This window comes from Panulirus ornatus, chromosome 55 (genome assembly GCF_036320965.1).
Source record: "Panulirus ornatus isolate Po-2019 chromosome 55, ASM3632096v1, whole genome shotgun sequence".
Classification (NCBI taxonomy): Eukaryota; Metazoa; Arthropoda; class Malacostraca; order Decapoda; family Palinuridae; genus Panulirus; species Panulirus ornatus.
Window position 1 is genome coordinate 38,572,101 of NC_092278.1, and position 17,102 is coordinate 38,589,202.

General features: G+C 53.2%; 1 protein-coding gene across 2 annotated transcripts in view; it reads left to right on the forward strand.

The window, feature by feature from the left end:
- The window catches only part of Evi5 (ecotropic viral integration site 5), a 275,848-nt gene that overhangs the window by 102,403 nt on the left and 156,343 nt on the right, over nt 1-17,102 (forward strand). Inside the window, exon 1 of one of the 2 annotated variants that reach the window (XM_071693512.1) lies at nt 13,132-13,583. The exons of the other annotated variant lie outside the window; for it this stretch is intronic. Coding sequence (XP_071549613.1) covers nt 13,447-13,583 — 137 coding nt within the window. The 5' untranslated portion in view covers nt 13,132-13,446. Of the gene's footprint in view, nt 1-13,131; nt 13,584-17,102 lie in introns of those variants that run through there. 2 annotated transcript variants of the gene reach the window in all.

Consider the following 17,102-nt stretch of genomic DNA (forward strand, 5'->3'; position numbering starts at 1 on the left):
AGAAAACGGAGACATTGTACAGAGGGGCCTGTACAAAGGATGGTGTAGGGAAGCTGTGTTAGAGACAGTGTGTACAGAAATACTGGTGTGGGTGTCGTCTGGTTATTGATGATGTTGACAGTGGTTGGGGTGGAAGCTATACTTGTGGTGGTCGGTATGAAATATGATTGAGTTTCATGAGGTTGTGTTGTTGAACTGCAACTAGGGGACGGGGGATCTCGTGTGGGTGGGTGGAGGTGACTGGTGCAGCAGCAGCTTCATCCCGAACTGTTGCATGAGAAGCCACTGACTCTACAAGGGGCTGGGGTAGCAGGGATCGAGGGTGATCTTGCCTATATGCCTCTTTGTTTGGCTCTGTTGTGTGGTAAACAAGGAGAAGGACCAGCTAGGGGGGACGCAGGTGGGTGTGGGTAGAATGGTATGGGAGAGATGCTCTCATGTGTGAGGCAGGGAGTCCGTCCAAGGGTCGAGCTGACGAAAAATATGAGACAATAGCTGGAGGATTTGATGATGGTGCTGACATGTTCCTTCCAGCTTACTTTATCTTCGAGAGTGACACCAGGAAGCTTGGTGGGCTGGGCACCCTGGAGGGGACTGGGGCCTAGTGAGACAGTAGGGGGTGGGACAGGGCTGGAAGCTTGGTGGACTGGACACCCTGGAGGGGACTGGGGTCTAGTGAGACAGTAGGGGGTGGGACAAGGCTGGAAGCTTGGTGGACTGGACATCCTGGAGGGGACTGGGGTCTAGTGAGACAGTAGGGGGTGGGACAGGGCTGGAAGCTTGGTGGACTGGACATTCTGGAGGGGACTGGGGTCTAGTGAGACAGTAGGGGGTGGGACAGGGCTGGAAGCTTGGTGGACTGGACACCCTGGAGGGGACTGGGGTCTAGTGAGACAGTAGGGGGTGGGACAAGGCTGGAAGCTTGGTGGACTGGACACCCTGGAGGGGACTGGGGTCTAGTGAGACAGTAGGGGGTGGGACAGGGCTGGAAGCTTGGTGGACTGGACACCCTGGAGGGGGACTGGGGTCTAGTGAGACAGTAGGGGGTGGGACAGGGCTGGAAGCTTGGTGGACTGGACATTCTGGAGGGGACTGGGGTCTAGTGAGACAGTAGGGGGTGGGACAGGGCTGGAAGCTTGGTGGACTGGACACCCTGGAGGGGACTGGGGTCTAGTGAGACAGTAGGGGGTGGGACAAGGCTGGAAGCTTGGTGGACTGGACACCCTGGAGGGGACTGGGGTCTAGTGAGACAGTAGGGGGTGGGACAGGGCTGGAAGCTTGGTGGACTGGACACCCTGGAGGGGACTGGGGTCTAGTGAGACAGTAGGGGGTGGGACAGGGCTGGAAGCTTGGTGGACTGGACATTCTGGAGGGGACTGGGGTCTAGTGAGACAGTAGGGGGTGGGACAGGGCTGGAAGCTTGGTGGACTGGACACCCTGGAGGGGACTGGGGTCTAGTGAGACAGTAGGGGGTGGGACAAGGCTGGAAGCTTGGTGGACTGGACACCCTGGAGGGGACTGGGGTCTAGTGAGACAGTAGGGGGTGGGACAAGGCTGGAAGCTTGGTGGACTGGACACCCTGGAGGGGACTGGGGTCTAGTGAGACAGTAGGGGGTGGGACAGGGCTGGAAGCTTGGTGGGCTGGACATCCTGGAGGGGACTGGGGTCTAGTGAGACAGTAGGGGGTGGGACAGGGCTGGAAGCTTGGTGGACTGGACATCCTGGAGGGGACTGGGGTCTAGTGAGACAGTAGGGGGTGGGACAGGGCTGGAAGCTTGGTGGACTGGACACCCTGGAGGGGACTGGGGTCTAGTGAGGCAGTAGGGGGTGGGACAGGGCTGGAGGGAAGATTGGTGTGCATAAGTAAGTTCTTCACCTGTTTGATGGTGACACTGTTGGTGGTGATCAGGTTTGTTGGCTTTAAGGAAGATGTGGAGGGTTATGGTGTCGGGAGGGCTGTTGTGAACGCTGCCACCAATGATAAGAGCTTCCACCAACCACGTTCATCCATCAGAGCCTCGTGGTTCATCCATCAGAGCCTCGTGGTTCATCCATCAGAGCCTCGTGGTTCATCCATCAGAGCCTCGTGGTTCATCCATCAGAGCCTCGTGGTTCATCCATCAGAGCCTCGTGGTCTGAGATGAGGTAACACAAGGGTCGGGCTTGTGTGTCCCGTGGGATGCCGCAGGTGAGGGACTGGAAGGTTTGCGTCGCTCCCTGGAATCGTCAAGGTTGGCGACGCTCACTGAGGCGGCCTGGAAGCCATGGAATGAGACGTCTCGAAAGCCCGAGGTTGATGGCTTTGTTGATGATAGATTGATGGCTTTGGGGAAATCAACGGCGTTGTTAACCTAGGAGGTCTTGTGGCTCCCGGTGACCATGAGGTAAAAGCTTGGAAGCGTGTGCGCTGGTGGGTGGCAGAGCAAGTCCTCGTATCACTAAACTGGTGAGTGTCTGTGGAACTTGCAGTGTTTGTTAAAGCTCAATCAAACTGACAACTTTAACACAGTCAGCCGGCGATCGAGGAGAATGGCGCTGGGTCACGAGTCACTAATGGGTTGTGTGGCCTTGTTGAGCTGGGTAGTTGGGAGACATGTGAAGTGTTCCAGTTATCATGGTGTCGTACCTGATGAAGAGGACGACACATGGTGGCGCACAGGGGCTGAGCTGGCTCAGGGCTGACTCCTGGCACACTCTCACAGGTAAGTAAGTCAGGAGGTGTAGTGGGTCGCTTTACCTCGAGGCTTGGTAACCGTCTGTCAGCTTCAAATTCCTAGACTGACTTGGGGTCTGGGGAAGTGGGGTGCCATGGGATGGTGAGGGGAGGTGCCTGGGAGATGTTGGTGATGTGATTATTGATAAGGTGATCTGCATCGTCACTGACGAGGTGATTAAAGCGCGGGAGGGAGGGAGGGAGGGAGTCGCTTTTTCAGGCCGCTCGCCATTTCCAGTTTGCCACACCACTGGCTGATGGCTGGAGGGCCTCGGTGCAGTAAGATGTCGTCTTAACGAAGATTTCCTGAAATATTTTTGTACGTTGGATCGTCGAGATGTTAGTCTTGTTGTGGCAGAAGGCCAGGTCTCGCTGCTGCGTTAGTTCCATAATGCTGTGTGTCATCCAGGACACGTCCACTGGATGTGTTCCAGGCACGTCAAGTAGGTGTAATCCAGGACACGTCAGCTGGGTGTAGTCTTACAGATCTGGTGTGGAGGTAGTGATGATAGTCTCTCGTGGTGGTACTGAGTTTGGATGTCACACTGCACTTATGGCCAGGGATACTGAACAGTGCACTGTCTACACTGACGTCTCACGGGGTCGACATCCACCCTGTATATCGTGACACTGAGCCTCAGATGTTGGGGTCGTGACACTGAGCCTCAGATGTTGGGGTCGTGACACTGAGCCTCAGATGTTGGGGTCGTGACACTGAGGCTCAGATGTTGGGGTCGTGACACTGAGCCTCAGATGTTGGGGTCGTGACACTGAGCCTCAGATGTTGGGGTCGTGACACTGAGCCTCAGATGTTGGGGTCGTGACACTGAGCCTCAGATGTTGGGGTCGTGACACTGAGCCTCAGATGTTGGGGTCGTGACACTGAGCCTCAGATGTTGGGGTCGTGACACTGAGCCTCAGATGTTGGGGTCGTGACATTGAGCCTCAGATGTTGGGGTCGTGACACTGAGCCTCAGATGTTGGGGTCGTGACACTGAGGCTCAGATGTTGGGGTCGTGACACTGAGCCTCAGATGTTGGGGTCGTGACACTGAGCCTCAGATGTTGGGGTCGTGACACTGAGGCTCAGATGTTGAGGTCGTGGTGGGGGGTTGGCCAGCCATGAAGGTAATGTTTGTGTGCCACTAGTCTGGGGGTGGGTGGGTGGCGTTGCTTGGGATGCTAAGGATCTGGTCAGCCATGACAGCTGATGTGAGACATGACTTATGGCTGTGTGTGGGAGAGTCTGCAAGTGGGGTGGGTTAGGGCGGCTGGTCCGACAGAAGTGTTTATGTGTGTGTGGTGTGTGTGTGGTGTGTGTGTGTGTGTGTGTGTGTGTGTGTGTGGTGTGTGTGTGGTGTGTGTGTGTGTGTGTGTGTGTGTGTGTGTTATCTGCTCGGGTTGTACTTCATCTGTGCATTATGATCATGGGAACTGGAGTTCTCTCCTGGTGATGAGAACATCATATTTACCTCCAGTAGGACCACGAATCACCTGACTGTTGTGATCTTCGCCTGGCCTGAGCCGCCACCGGCTGTATCTGCCACGCTGGCACCTTCACCGTCTCATTTTCAGCGGGAAAAAGTATATCCTTGATCAGCGCGCACGTAGCCAGCCAGACCTGGTGCAAGAGCGCGACAATAGTGTTATCTGGGAGGCGCGCGCCGCTCAACCCGGGACTTCCTGGTCAAGCCAAGTGACGTCCCTCACCGAGGTGTTCGTGGTGGCCAGGCCAACGTGAAGGAGAGACTCTGGTTCAGCTTGTGTCTCTGGTCAGGCCAGCATCAGCCCGGCTGACCATCGTGGTCTGGCGAGGACCTGTTGAGGACCACACCTCAGTGTGAGAGCTGACCATCGTGGTCTGTTGAGGACCACCTCACTGTGAGGACTGACCATTGTGGTCTGTCGAGGACCACTTCACTGTGAGGACTAACCATCGTGGTCAGTCGAGGACCACCTCACTGTGAGGACTGACCATCGTGGTCTGTCGAGGACCACCTCACTGTGAGGCCTGACCCTCGTGGTGTGGCCAGAGGGAGCTGTTGGTGAGGCAAGGTCTTCGCGAGGGACGACAAGATGGCGGTGGAGGAGCTGGCAGAAACCAGCGTCAAGATCTTCGTCGACGAGGCTTCGCTTGACACGTAAGTGGTGGTGGTGGTGGGTGCCAGGAACTGTCAGTGGGTGCCAGGATCTGTCAGTGGGTGCCAGGAACTGTCAGTGGGTGCCAGGAACTGTCAGTGGGTGCCACTGATGGTGGGTGTCAGGGATTGTGAATGGATGCCAGTGATGGTGAGTGCCAGGAACTGTTGTCAGTGGGTGCCATGAACGGTGGATGACGCTGACTCTGTGTTATGTTGACACGTTGGGACGAATGACGTGCCATTCCTTGATCACTAACGCTGAGAGTCCTCCAGATATGTGTTGTTGTGTTGTTATGAAACTGTATGGCAATTCCTGGCACAACTTCATATGTTACTTACCATCTGGTGCATCTGGGGAAGAAGTGAACACTTGATGATATGTTAGTGTCTTTGCATCATCATTATAGCTTTCTCAGTCGTCTGGTGTGATTAGGTATAACCAGCGTGTGAACCACACTAGACATATGTAGGATGAGGCTGTGATGACGTAATCAGAGGCTGTATGTGCCTGAATCACCTCATTAGACCAAAGGAATAATGATGATAAGGAGATAAGACTAGAAATACATCTTTACTTTGAACGATTTCTGAAGAGTATTTGAAGATTGGCTTGTCATGAGAGAATTAACTTTAAGACAAGATTTGTGTATAGAAAATGAGGTGTGTACGTACTGTATAGGTCGGGGTGGAAAGCCATCTTCTGGTGACCACAGCCAGTCTGGCGGGTTATGTTGCTGTCGACTGTGTGATCACTTGGGCTGTGTGTGGCCGCGTCCAGCAGGCCAGCCTCCGACCCGCTGATCTGGTATTCATATATTCATTTAGTTAATTAGAGTTTTGTGTTGATTGTTACCTAACGTTTGCATTATGAACAGTGCCGGAACGAAGGACCAAGCGCCGTTTTCTTTGCGATGACGGCATCTTGTTTTCTACAGATATTAGCCAGTCAGTCAGGTTGACTGTGGGGTAGAGTGTAGACTGGGAGATGTGTAGCGGCCATGTGTACACTGTCATGTTTCTCCTCGGTCATGGGAGCAGAGCTGGGACCGTGAACGTCCCAGCTGTCCCTATTTTTCTTTCGGTAGAGGGACATTTATCCCAGTTGTGTGTGTGTTTGTGTGTGTGTGTGTGTGTGTGTGTGGTGTGTGTGTGTGTGTCTGTGTCTGTGTGTGGTGTGTGGTGTGTGTGTGTGTGTGTGTGTATGTGTTCTGTCCACACTTCCATACTCGACCAGGTCGATCACATTAAGTGGTGATTCACTTCACGTGTCGAGGCTCCAGTTTCCAGTAGTAGCAGTGGTGATCCTTGATCTGGATTATTGGATATAAATAGAGAAGAATCGAAGGCTTTCACTCTCCATCCTGCTCTGCTCACGACGCTGGAACCACACGACCAGCCTCCCGTTTTCTTGCACCGGAATGAGGTGCATGTGTGGAGGGCGTTTGCGGTCGCGTTTCCTTGAGGTTCTTGTGGTGTTGTGCCACAAAGAAGTGTCTCGTACACCCCACTGTGTAGTTCACGTCTTCCAGCTGTGTACCTTCGTTGAGGATAGCCATTTTGGAACATTCTCTCTCTCTCTCTCTCTCGTAGTAAGATCCTTCACGATGTGGCGTCTGGAATGTCATGTTCGTGTGTGTTGCAGCCGGGGTGTCGTGTGGGAGTTGGTGATGCCACATCTTACATCATCTATGAGGCTTTGCGCAACACATTCCCCAGTGTTAGGGGGGTGGGTTGTGTTGTGTGCTGGCTCAGGGCACACACCAGTAGCACAACCCCAAAAAAATAGAGATATCCAAGTTGTACAGATTTTCGTAAGTTCAATAAGTTGTAATGAAAGTTTAGGAGGTGAGGCGCCCACGAGTGTAAGACTCCCTCCCTGTATAGTTCAAGCAGGTCATTATGAATAAGTCATTATATGATAAGTAATAACAGATGAGGAATTACACACACTACTCTCAGGGTGGGTCACAACTGTTATTTACAACCCGCATCCATCTCAGGAGTTGTAGGACCAAATATGTGGGAGACAGTGTAAGTCGGCCATTCCCAGACTGTCAAGAAAACATTCTTTCTGGCTCCGTTTGGTTCAGAAATTTTTGTGGTTTGGCGTCCGGTGTGGTGTTGGTCGATTACCGGATGACAGTATTCGTTGTCAGTTAGTTTCATTCGTGTCAGATCAGTCTGAAAACTGAAGACCTCCTTTGTGTGAGAGGGTTACATAGAATCCATATACCTGTATATGTTTCCCGCGCCGGGTGTACTGTGCCACGCATTCCTCCTGTGTCTCAGTGAACCAGAGGGAGAGGACTTCCCTCCCTACACCAGACAAGGTACGTTGTGTTTACGTAGTGTAGCTGTCGCTCGGCTGGCCGTCTGGCTGAAGGTCTGGTGCTCGTGGGCTGAGCAGGGCAGACCGAGGCGGTGGTTAACTGTCACACTCCAGGACATGGCACCAACTCCTCCTGCCCCACACTGACCTCCTCACCACGACGGTACGACCCTTGACTAGGACAACCTGGCTCTCACGGGTCACGTCACCGTAACCAAGTGTCGTACTGTCGTACTCAAGAGTCGTCCTGTCGTGCTTGAGGGTCGTACCGTCGTGTTGAACAGGTTGTTTGTTTACGTTTGTTGTCGTCAGAATCCTTCCTCCCGGGCGACCATGACCGACGCCTGTGCTGCTCAGGTGGGGAGTCTTCAGCCGCACTGGTGACGCATCTCTTGTGAGCCGTGTTGACGGCGCACCGTCACGTGTGGCCCCAGGTGTGGCAGCCAGTGGTATGGCCCTATTACAGGGGTGTGGCCCCAGGTGTGGCAGCCAGTGGTATGCCCCTATTACAGGGGTGTGGCCCAGGTGTGGCAGCCAGTGGTATGCCCCTATTACAGGGGTGTGGCCCTGGTGCCGGGGTGTGGCCCTGTTGCCGGGGGTGAGGCCCTGGTGCCGGGGTATGGCGAAATTGCCAGGATGTAGCCCTATTGCCGGGGTGTAGCCCTATTACCGGGGTGAGGCCCTGGTACCGGGGTGTGACCCACGTGCCGGGATATGGCCCAGGTGCCAGGGTGTGACCTGATGGGTGTGGCAGGGTGAGAACATTACTGGATCCCTCAGCTTACTGCCCCGTCGTAGCCCGTGTTTTGCTCGGACATTACGAGTGATGACGTGCGGGGAGGAGGCCTGGAGCAGGGGTGGGTAGGCTGGAGCAGGGGAGGGCAGGGCATGGTCCAGGGGTGGGCAGGGCATGGTCCAGGGGAGGGCAGGGCATGGTCCAGGGGAGGGGGGGAACTGGTAAGAAGGAAAGAAGATTTTGGATAGTTTATCCAGCCACAAAGGCGATGGCCACGTGAAGGCCAGGTATGGTATGATGGCCAGGATGGCCACGTGAAGGCCAGGTATGGTATGATGGCCAGGATGGCCAAGTGAAGGCCAGGTATGGTATGATGGCCAGGATGGCCAAGTGAAGGCCAGGTACGGTATGATGGCCAGGATGGCCAAGTGAAGGCCAGGTATGGTATGATGGCCAATGCTCAGTGCAAGACTGTCTTACTGGTCGTCCTCCAATCAGTGCTCAGTGCAAGACTCTTACTGGTCGTCCTCCAATCATTGCTCAGTGCAAGACTGTCTTACTGGTCGTCCTCCAATCATTGCTCAGTGCAAGACTGTCTTACTGGTCGTCCTCCAATCAGTGCTCAGTGCAAGACTGTCTTACTGGTCGTCCTCCAATCAGTGCTCAGTGCAAGACTGTCTTACTGGTCGTCCTCCAATCAGTGCTCAGTGCAAGACTGTCTTACTGGTCGTCCTCCAATCATTGCTCAGTGCAAGACTGTCTTACTGGTCGTCCTCCAATCAGTGCTCAGTGCAAGACTGTCTTACTGGTCGTCCTCCAATCAGTGCTCAGTGCAAGACTGTCTTACTGGTCGTCCTCCAATCAGTGCTCAGTGCAAGACTGTCTTGCTGGTCGTCCTCCAATCAGTGCTCAGTGCAAGACTGTCTTACGTGTCCGTAGGTCGTCCGTTTTCTCCAGAGGTTCCGACCATCCTAGCTTGTCCTTCGTCTTGTGTATTGTCTTCCTTCTGTACTTCAAAATTTTGTTTTCCCGAGCATGATTCATACTGGCTCCACCTCTGCTGCTGGTGTCAGTCATCTCATGTTGGATGTGTTTAATGTTACAGGTTCAGCTCCGTGTGTTGATGTGGGCGCGAGTATTGTGTTGAATGCAAGTGTTCTTTAATGTATTACAAAGTGTTTCTCCTCCAGTGATGGGGTGACTTATGTAACTGTACTCTATTGTACTTTGTCATGTCTTCAGTTTTATGTGCTTGAATATCCCTCGTGGCTCATAACTTGTCTCTAAGTTGTGTGGATTGTGTTGTTTGTGATGGTAATTATTGCTGGTTTAATCTTTGTACAAGACGTCCTCATATATATATATATATATATATATATATATATATATATATATATATATATATATATATATATATATATATATGGAGGTGCGCGTTCATATGCACTTTATTCGTATTCATATACCTCCGCGTTGTACAGTTAGGTTCGGTAAAACGCTATCAGCTGGCTATGTGCGTCTGTTCGGAAACAACCAAGTATAGACCCCGTTGCTCACCATTGTGAGACGAAGGGTATTCGAGTACTCAGTATTTCGAATAGTTGTTTCCTATTATACAGTCCCTTAGCCTAGCGGTTAGCATGCCTGCCTCTTGCACAGGGGTCCCAGGTTCGATCCCGGCTGTTGGAGGTTTGTATGTTCTATGAAGGTGCGCGTTCATATGCACTTTATTTATATATATATATATATATATATATATATATATATATATATATATATATATATATATATATATATATAAATATATATATATATATATATATATATATATATATATATATATATATATATATATATATATATATATATATATATACAGAAGAAATGCTCTGCACTTGTGCTACACGTGAGACATGGATCGAGTTCAGCATTCAGGCAGATTTATAGTTCACTTGGGTGTGCATAGAGCTGGTCTGTATGGTCCTGGAAAATATCCTTCTTGCTGTAAGGATGCCACCCCACAAATGTGGGAAATTGTGTGTATATATATATATATATATATATATATATATATATATATGGGAGCGGGGGGCTGGAAATCCTCCCCTCTCATTTTTTTTTAAATTTTCCAAAAGAAGGAACAGAGAAGGGGGCCATATGAGGATATTCCCTCAAAGGCCCAGTCCTCTGTTCTTAACGCTACCTCGCTAATGCGGGAAATGGCGAATAGTATGAAAAAAAAAAAAAAAAATATATATATATATATATATATATATTTGATGTTTGCAGTGTCGTGTGTTTGGTGAGGCCCGGTGGATGGGTGAGTAAGTGGGTGAGTAAGTGAGTGTTGGGTCACTGTGAGTTGAAGCGTGACCCCGACTGCCTCACTCACCATTGTCTGGCCAGGCGGCCGCCACACATGCAAGAGTCGAACCTGTGAAGAACAGACTCGACTGACGCTCACTGAAGGACAGTACAATCAAGTTGGAGATTTTTTCTCGCTCCGCTGCCGACCACCAGGGGGACTCCAGCCGCCGACCACCAGGGGGACTCTGGCGGCCGACCACCAGGGGGACTCCGGCGGCCGACCACCAGGGGGACTCCGGCGGCCGACCACCAGGGGGACTCCGGCGGCCGACCACCAGGGGGACTCTGGCGGCCGACCACCAGGGGGACTCCGGCGGCCGACCACCAGGGGGACTCCGGCGGCCGACCACCAGGGGGACTCCGGCGGCCGACCACCAGGGGGACTCCGGCGGCCGACCACCAGGGGGACTCCGGCGGCCGACCACCAGGGGGACTCTGGCGGCCGACCACCAGGGGGACTCCAGCGGCCGACCACCAGGGGGACTCCAGCCGCCGACCACCAGGGGGACTCCAGCGGCCGACCACCAGGGGGACTCCAGCCGCCGACCACCAGGGGGACTCCGGCGGCCGACCACCAGGGGGACTCTGGCGGCCGACCACCAGGGGGACTCCAGCCGCCGACCACCAGGGGGACTCCAGCCGCCGACCACCAGGGGGACTCCGGCGGCCGACCACCAGGGGGACTCCAGCCGCCGACCACCAGGGGGACTCCGGCGGCCGACCACCAGGGGGACTCCAGCGGCCGACCACCAGGGGGACTCCAGCGGCCGACCACCAGGGGAACTCCATACGCCGACCACCAGGGGGACTCCAGCCGCCGACCACCAGGGGGACTCCAGCCGCCGACCACCAGGGGGACTCCAGCCGCCGACCACCAGGGGGACTCCAGCGGCCGACCACCAGGGGGACTCCAGCGGCCGACCACCAGGGGGACTCCGGCGGCCGACCACCAGGGGGACTCCAGCCGCCGACCACCAGGGGGACTCCAGCGGCCGACCACCAGGGAGACTCCAGCGGCCGACCACCAGGGGGACTCCAGCGGCCGACCACCAGGGGGACTCCAGCGGCCGACCACCAGGGGGACTCCAGCCGCCGACCACCAGGGGGACTCCGGCGGCCGACCACCAGGGGGACTCCAGCCGCCGACCACCAGAGGGACTCCAGCGGCCGACCACCAGGGGAACTCCAGCCGCCGACCTCCAGGGGGACTCCACCCGCCAACCACCAGGGGGACTCCAGCCGCCGACCACCAGGGGGACTCCGGCGGCCGACCACCAGGGGGACTCCAGCCACCGACCACTGCCTCTCTTGTGGAGGAAATTGGACGAGTTGGTCGTGTGTGTTTGTGGGCAGGTGGGAGGGTAGTGGCGGCCGGGGCAGGTGGGAGGGTAGTGGCGGCCGGGGCAGGTGGGAGGGTAGTGGCGGCCGGGGCAGGTGGGAGGGTAGTGGCGGCCGGGGCCGTGTGGAGGGAATGGCAGCAACAGATGAAAGATTACGACTGTCATCAAGCAGACCCGGGCTGGGCTGTGGCGATGATGACTGTCCTCACTGTACTGGTGGATGTATCAGAAGAAACTGCTACTACAGTCATCACTATCTTCATCATCACTATCTTCATCATCACTATCTTCATCATCACTATCTTCATCATCACTATCTTCATCATCACTATCACGATCCTCACCGTCACTATCAGACTAGTGCGATGTAGTGACTGGGTTGTGACCCGGATCACTGCTACAACCAGCTACATCTACTACGTCACCAGTCGCAGGAGAGCGTACGACAGTGATCGACCCGACTGATAGAATGGGTATAACTGGTGGCTGGTTAAGCCTTCGATCCAGGAGGAAATGTGTCGTGGATTTTGGCTAAACGTGACAAGCGTTGTCATACGGTGGGTCGGGGGCGCTGGTCTGCCGAGGCTGGAGGTCATGTGTGTCGGTGCTTGAGTCTGATGTGCATGAATGCATGAAACACATATGGAAAACGGCGTGAGTGACCGAGGTGATGGGGACGTGTGGACACCGCACGGGGAGGCTAATGTGCCACATCGGAAGGTTTTGACGATTCATACAGACCTGCTGCAAGACGTGGATGTGAGTGCACAGTGATGACAGGAGATCTGATGCTCTCCGCCATGGACGGAATCTTTGTTCCTTGTGTAAGGTGAGGTGAGGGTGAGGTGAGGGTGAGGTGAGAGTGAGGTGAGGGTGAGGTGAGGGTGAGGTGAGGGAGAGGTGAGAGTGAGGTAGCTGGTGGGTGGCACGTGTGTCGGACCACAAGCTTCGTTGCGCCACACTTTTGTCTCCTTCACCCCGGAAATACTGCCTACGTCAGGGTGGTGGCTGCGTGTCCACCGTCTGCCCTGCACCAGCTGAGGTGCCCACAGGTGTGGGTCATGGGACAGCTGCACGGGAGGGGGCGCTTTCTTAAGACCCGCCTGCCTGGCCGACTACCTAGCTGGTCATGCGGTATGAAGGACCTCAGGAAGAGGGTGTCTGACCGCCCGATGTGTGTCGTCTCACCGGCATGTTTATCTTTTTATCGCGAGTCTCAAAGTGTTATCTTATCACCGTCGGATATGGAAGTTGATGACGACAGCAGTGATGTACGAGAACTGCTCTGCTTGAAGGTGGGAGGGAAGAGGTATACATGATTGTTGATGGAAGAGTGAGTTGGTGGTGAGTGGGAGGGAGGCGATGGATGGTTGTGACATCGAGGGAGGGAGGGACAGAGAGGGAGAGGGTGCGTGTAGCGGCAGGAGAGGCGAGTGACGTTGGATGTCGAGGTCAATGTCATCTCTGGCAACTGTGGTGAGCCCTGGTGTTGGTGGAGGCTCCTGGTGCGTTACTAGTCTTGACTGTGATGTGTGACAACCCTACTTCACGTCCATCACTCTGCATATATCGCCAGGGTGACGGGAGGTAACACCTGTTAAACACCAGCTCAGGGACCCACTCACACATACGGTCGCACATGCTCAGTCTCCCGAGCGTCTCCAGACTCCTGTTCAAGTGTTGGCTACGCTCGCGTCACCCACTTACTAAAACGTGTATTTATCGTTGGAACTCGAAGGTTAATTTGCTGCACGGGAGATGGTGAGCGGGTGAGGACGTCTGGCGTATGACCTCTGTGTTTGGTTAGGTCGATTGTAAGTCATGAGGTCATTCGGGTCGACCTACCTGGAGCAGATGCGCAGGAGGGTCTCCAGCGTCCGCCGAGATGACCCCATCTTCGACAACGTCAGACTGAGCGACTTTGTGGCCCTCGCTAGACACCACTTCCTCGTGCCCAGGTGTGTACAGCTTGTGGTGTCCCTCCTGCAGACCTCACGGGACGGGAGCTGTGGTTGTAAGGGTGTGTGGTGCCGTGTGTTGTGGTAGGCTAGTGGTGCCGTGTGTTGTGGTAGGCTAGTGGTGCCGTGTATTGTGGTAGGCTAGTGGTCAGTAGGGCAGCATATGTACAGTGTGTAGTGTTGTGGTCTGTGGTATTATGGTAGCAGATGTCTCGCTGTATGGATGGTGGCAGATGTCTCGCTGTATCGATGGTGGCAGATGTCTCGCTGTATCGATGGTGGCAGGGGTGCCCCTATATCTCTGGCAGGATGGTGGCAGATGTCTCGCCATATTTCTTATCTCCTGTGAAGTGCACACCTGTGGGAAGGAGAACCTGCTGGCTCGGGGTCACTTGCTGTCACACTCCACACTTTCCTGGTCTTCATTTGCCTTTTTTTTTTCACCAGAGAATCACAGAGGTTTAGCCAGTAAGCTGGACCAAGCTTAACACGTCGAGCCTCATGCTGGTGTAAGCTTTATTGTGTTAGTGAGGCCATGATGGGGTAGTGGCATGTTAGTGTCAGGCCATGATGGGGTAGTGGCATGTTAGTGTGAGACGATGATGAGGTAGTGGCATGTTAGTGTGAGACGATGATGAGGTAGTGGCATGTTAGTGTGAGGCCATGATGGGGTAGTGGCATGTTAGTGTCAGGCCATGATGGGGTAGTGGCATGTTAGTGTCAGGCCATGATAAGGTAGTGGCATGTTAGTGTGAGGCCATGATGAGGTAGTGGCATGTTAGTGTGAGACGATGATGAGGTAGTGGCATGTTAGTGTGAGGCCATGATGAGGTAGAGGCTAGGAAGAAACACTTAACTATCATGAAAGATAAAGAAGACATAATTGGACATATGGAAATGACAGAGCTGGTGGAGGATGTATATATGAGAGAGAGCGCCCGGGGAGGATCCGTGACCCTAGATGTGCAGTACAAGTTACATAACTCTGCTCATAAAACACTGATAAAGGTTATCATGACCGAGGGAATGCAGAGGAGTCCCAGGTGTGGATATGGTCCAGGTTAGATGTAAACCACCAGACTGTGTGTGATGCAGGGGCACCATGATGGTGGGGTGTGTGATGCAGGGGCACCATGATGGTGGGGTGTGTGATGCAGGGGCACCATGATGGTGGGGTGTGTGATGCAGGGGCACCATGATGGTGGGGTGTGTGATGCAGGGGCACCATGATGGTGGGGTGTGTGATGCAGGGGCACCATGATGGTGGGGTGTGTGATGCAGGGGGCACCATGATGGTGGGGTGTGTGATGCAGGGGGCACCATGATGGTGGGGTGTGTGATGCAGGGGGCACCATGATGGTGGGGTGTGTGATGCAGGGGGCACCATGATGGTGGGGTGTGTGATGCAGGGGCACCATGATGGTGGGGTGTGTGATGCAGGGGGCACCATGATGGTGGGGTGTGTGATGCAGGGGCACCATGATGGTGGGGTGTGTGATGCAGGGGGCACCATGATGGTGGGGAGAAGGGGACATCCCATGTCGGCTGTGTGGCAGGTGTGCCCAGCCTGGGGAAGGTATCTGTGCTGGTGCCACAGCTGGACCGAAATGTTGCCGTTGGTTCTCCACTAACGTATGATCAACCTAACTGTTGTGGGCGGCGTCCGTGCCGCTAGCTGGGTCACGCTCTCCCTCCCCCTAGCTATCATTCAGTCATAGACAGAGAAACTTAAATGATAACTACGAACACAATATGAACAAACCATTTAATTCAGCTTTCTCGTCATAATTTCATCCCTACATAATCTGAAAATGAAGTTTGGAGCGTTTTTCGTGAGATATAAGAGAGATTACCGACTATATTTGCTCATCCTATAGGTATATACAACTCTGGGGCATTACAGGTTCAGCTCAGGTGATGGTTGTAGTTAATAACTTTATTACAAGTCCTACATGGTATGGACAGCACATCACAACCACTCGACAGATTCTTGTGTACGGTTGTACAGACATTGAGTGATGGTAGGGCAGATACAGAGGTGAGCTCAGGGCCCTGTACGGTCAGTATAGATAAGAATACAGCGGTGGGCGGGTACAGGAGGGTGGACTGATGAAGTCAGGTAAACTGTAACGTCCAATATATCAAGACAATTTAAGTTCTGGAAATTCTTGGTCAACTGATTTGTTCAATGATGAAAATATTCTAGACTCAGTTCAGTCAAGCTTGTGTGTGTGTGGGTGGGGCCCCATGTCTTGTACTGTACGGGGAGGGAGTTCTACACTGGTGGGGCCCCATGTCTTGTACTGTACGGGGAGGGAGTTCTACACTGGTGGGGCCCCATGTCTTGTACTGTACGGGGAGGGAGTTCTACACTGGTGGGGCCCCATGTCTTGTATCGTACGTGGAGGGAGTTCTACACTGGTGGGGCCCCATGTCTTGTACGTGGAGGGAGTTCTACACTGGTGGGTCCCCATCTCTTGTACTGTACGGGGAGGGAGTTCTACACTGGTGGAGCCCCATCTCTTGTACTGTACAGGGGAGGGAGTTCTACACTGGTGGAGCCCCATTGCTTGTACTGTACGGGGAGGGAGTTCTACACTGGTGGGTCCCCATCTCTTGTACTGTACGGGGAGGGAGTTTTACAGTGGTGGGGCCCCATCTCTTGTACTGTACGGGGAGGGAGTTCTACAGTGGTGGGGCCCCATTTCTTGAAGATTTCCACCTGTCGTACATATTTTCAAACTTTTATGATGTTCACAATTACAATCTCACAACTCAGTTCATTCTGGTTCATCCGCTATTCTTAATTATGAAAGCATTTCATTATATCTTTTTTCAACATTGTGTCTTGCTTGATTTCATGTTATGTTCTCTGGTTGTTCTGTCCTTACATCACTCGAAGAACTGTTCATTGTCTACGTCATGCATCTCGTTTAAGAACTTTGTGGTTGTTCAGAACCCGTTTTGTTCAGAGCCCGTGTTGTTCGTGATGAGAAAAATGAAATTCCACGAGAGAGAGAGAGAGAGAGAGAGAGAGAGAGAGAGAGAGAGAGAGAGAGAGAGAGAGAGAGAGAGAGAGAGAGAGAGGATAAGCTTTCCTGGCAGATTACCAGTGGAGGAGCAGCTGCTGCTGGTGGCTCGTATTATAAAACTGCAGTGTAAAACCCAAGGAAGTTCATAAGTCATCAGTTGAATACCTGGTTACAGTATATTGTAAACATAGAATAAATCAGTTCGTGTTTTATACAGTTTATCTACAGTCGTTCACGGAAGTTTGTATAATTGTTTTTACCTCTGTCCAAGAAATATGTTATACACAGAAATATGTACCAGTTCGTCATCCTGAGATAGGAAATATGTCTTGTAATATATATTTATTTCTTATTTTCTCTCACTCTTGTCAATCTGCTTTAGTTTACAGTGACCTGCAATCCATTTTCTATTGTATTTGAGAGAATGGTATTGGTGGTTAGGGGGGGATCTATGCTAAATCCCTCAGCTGTGGCGGAGGGTGTCAAT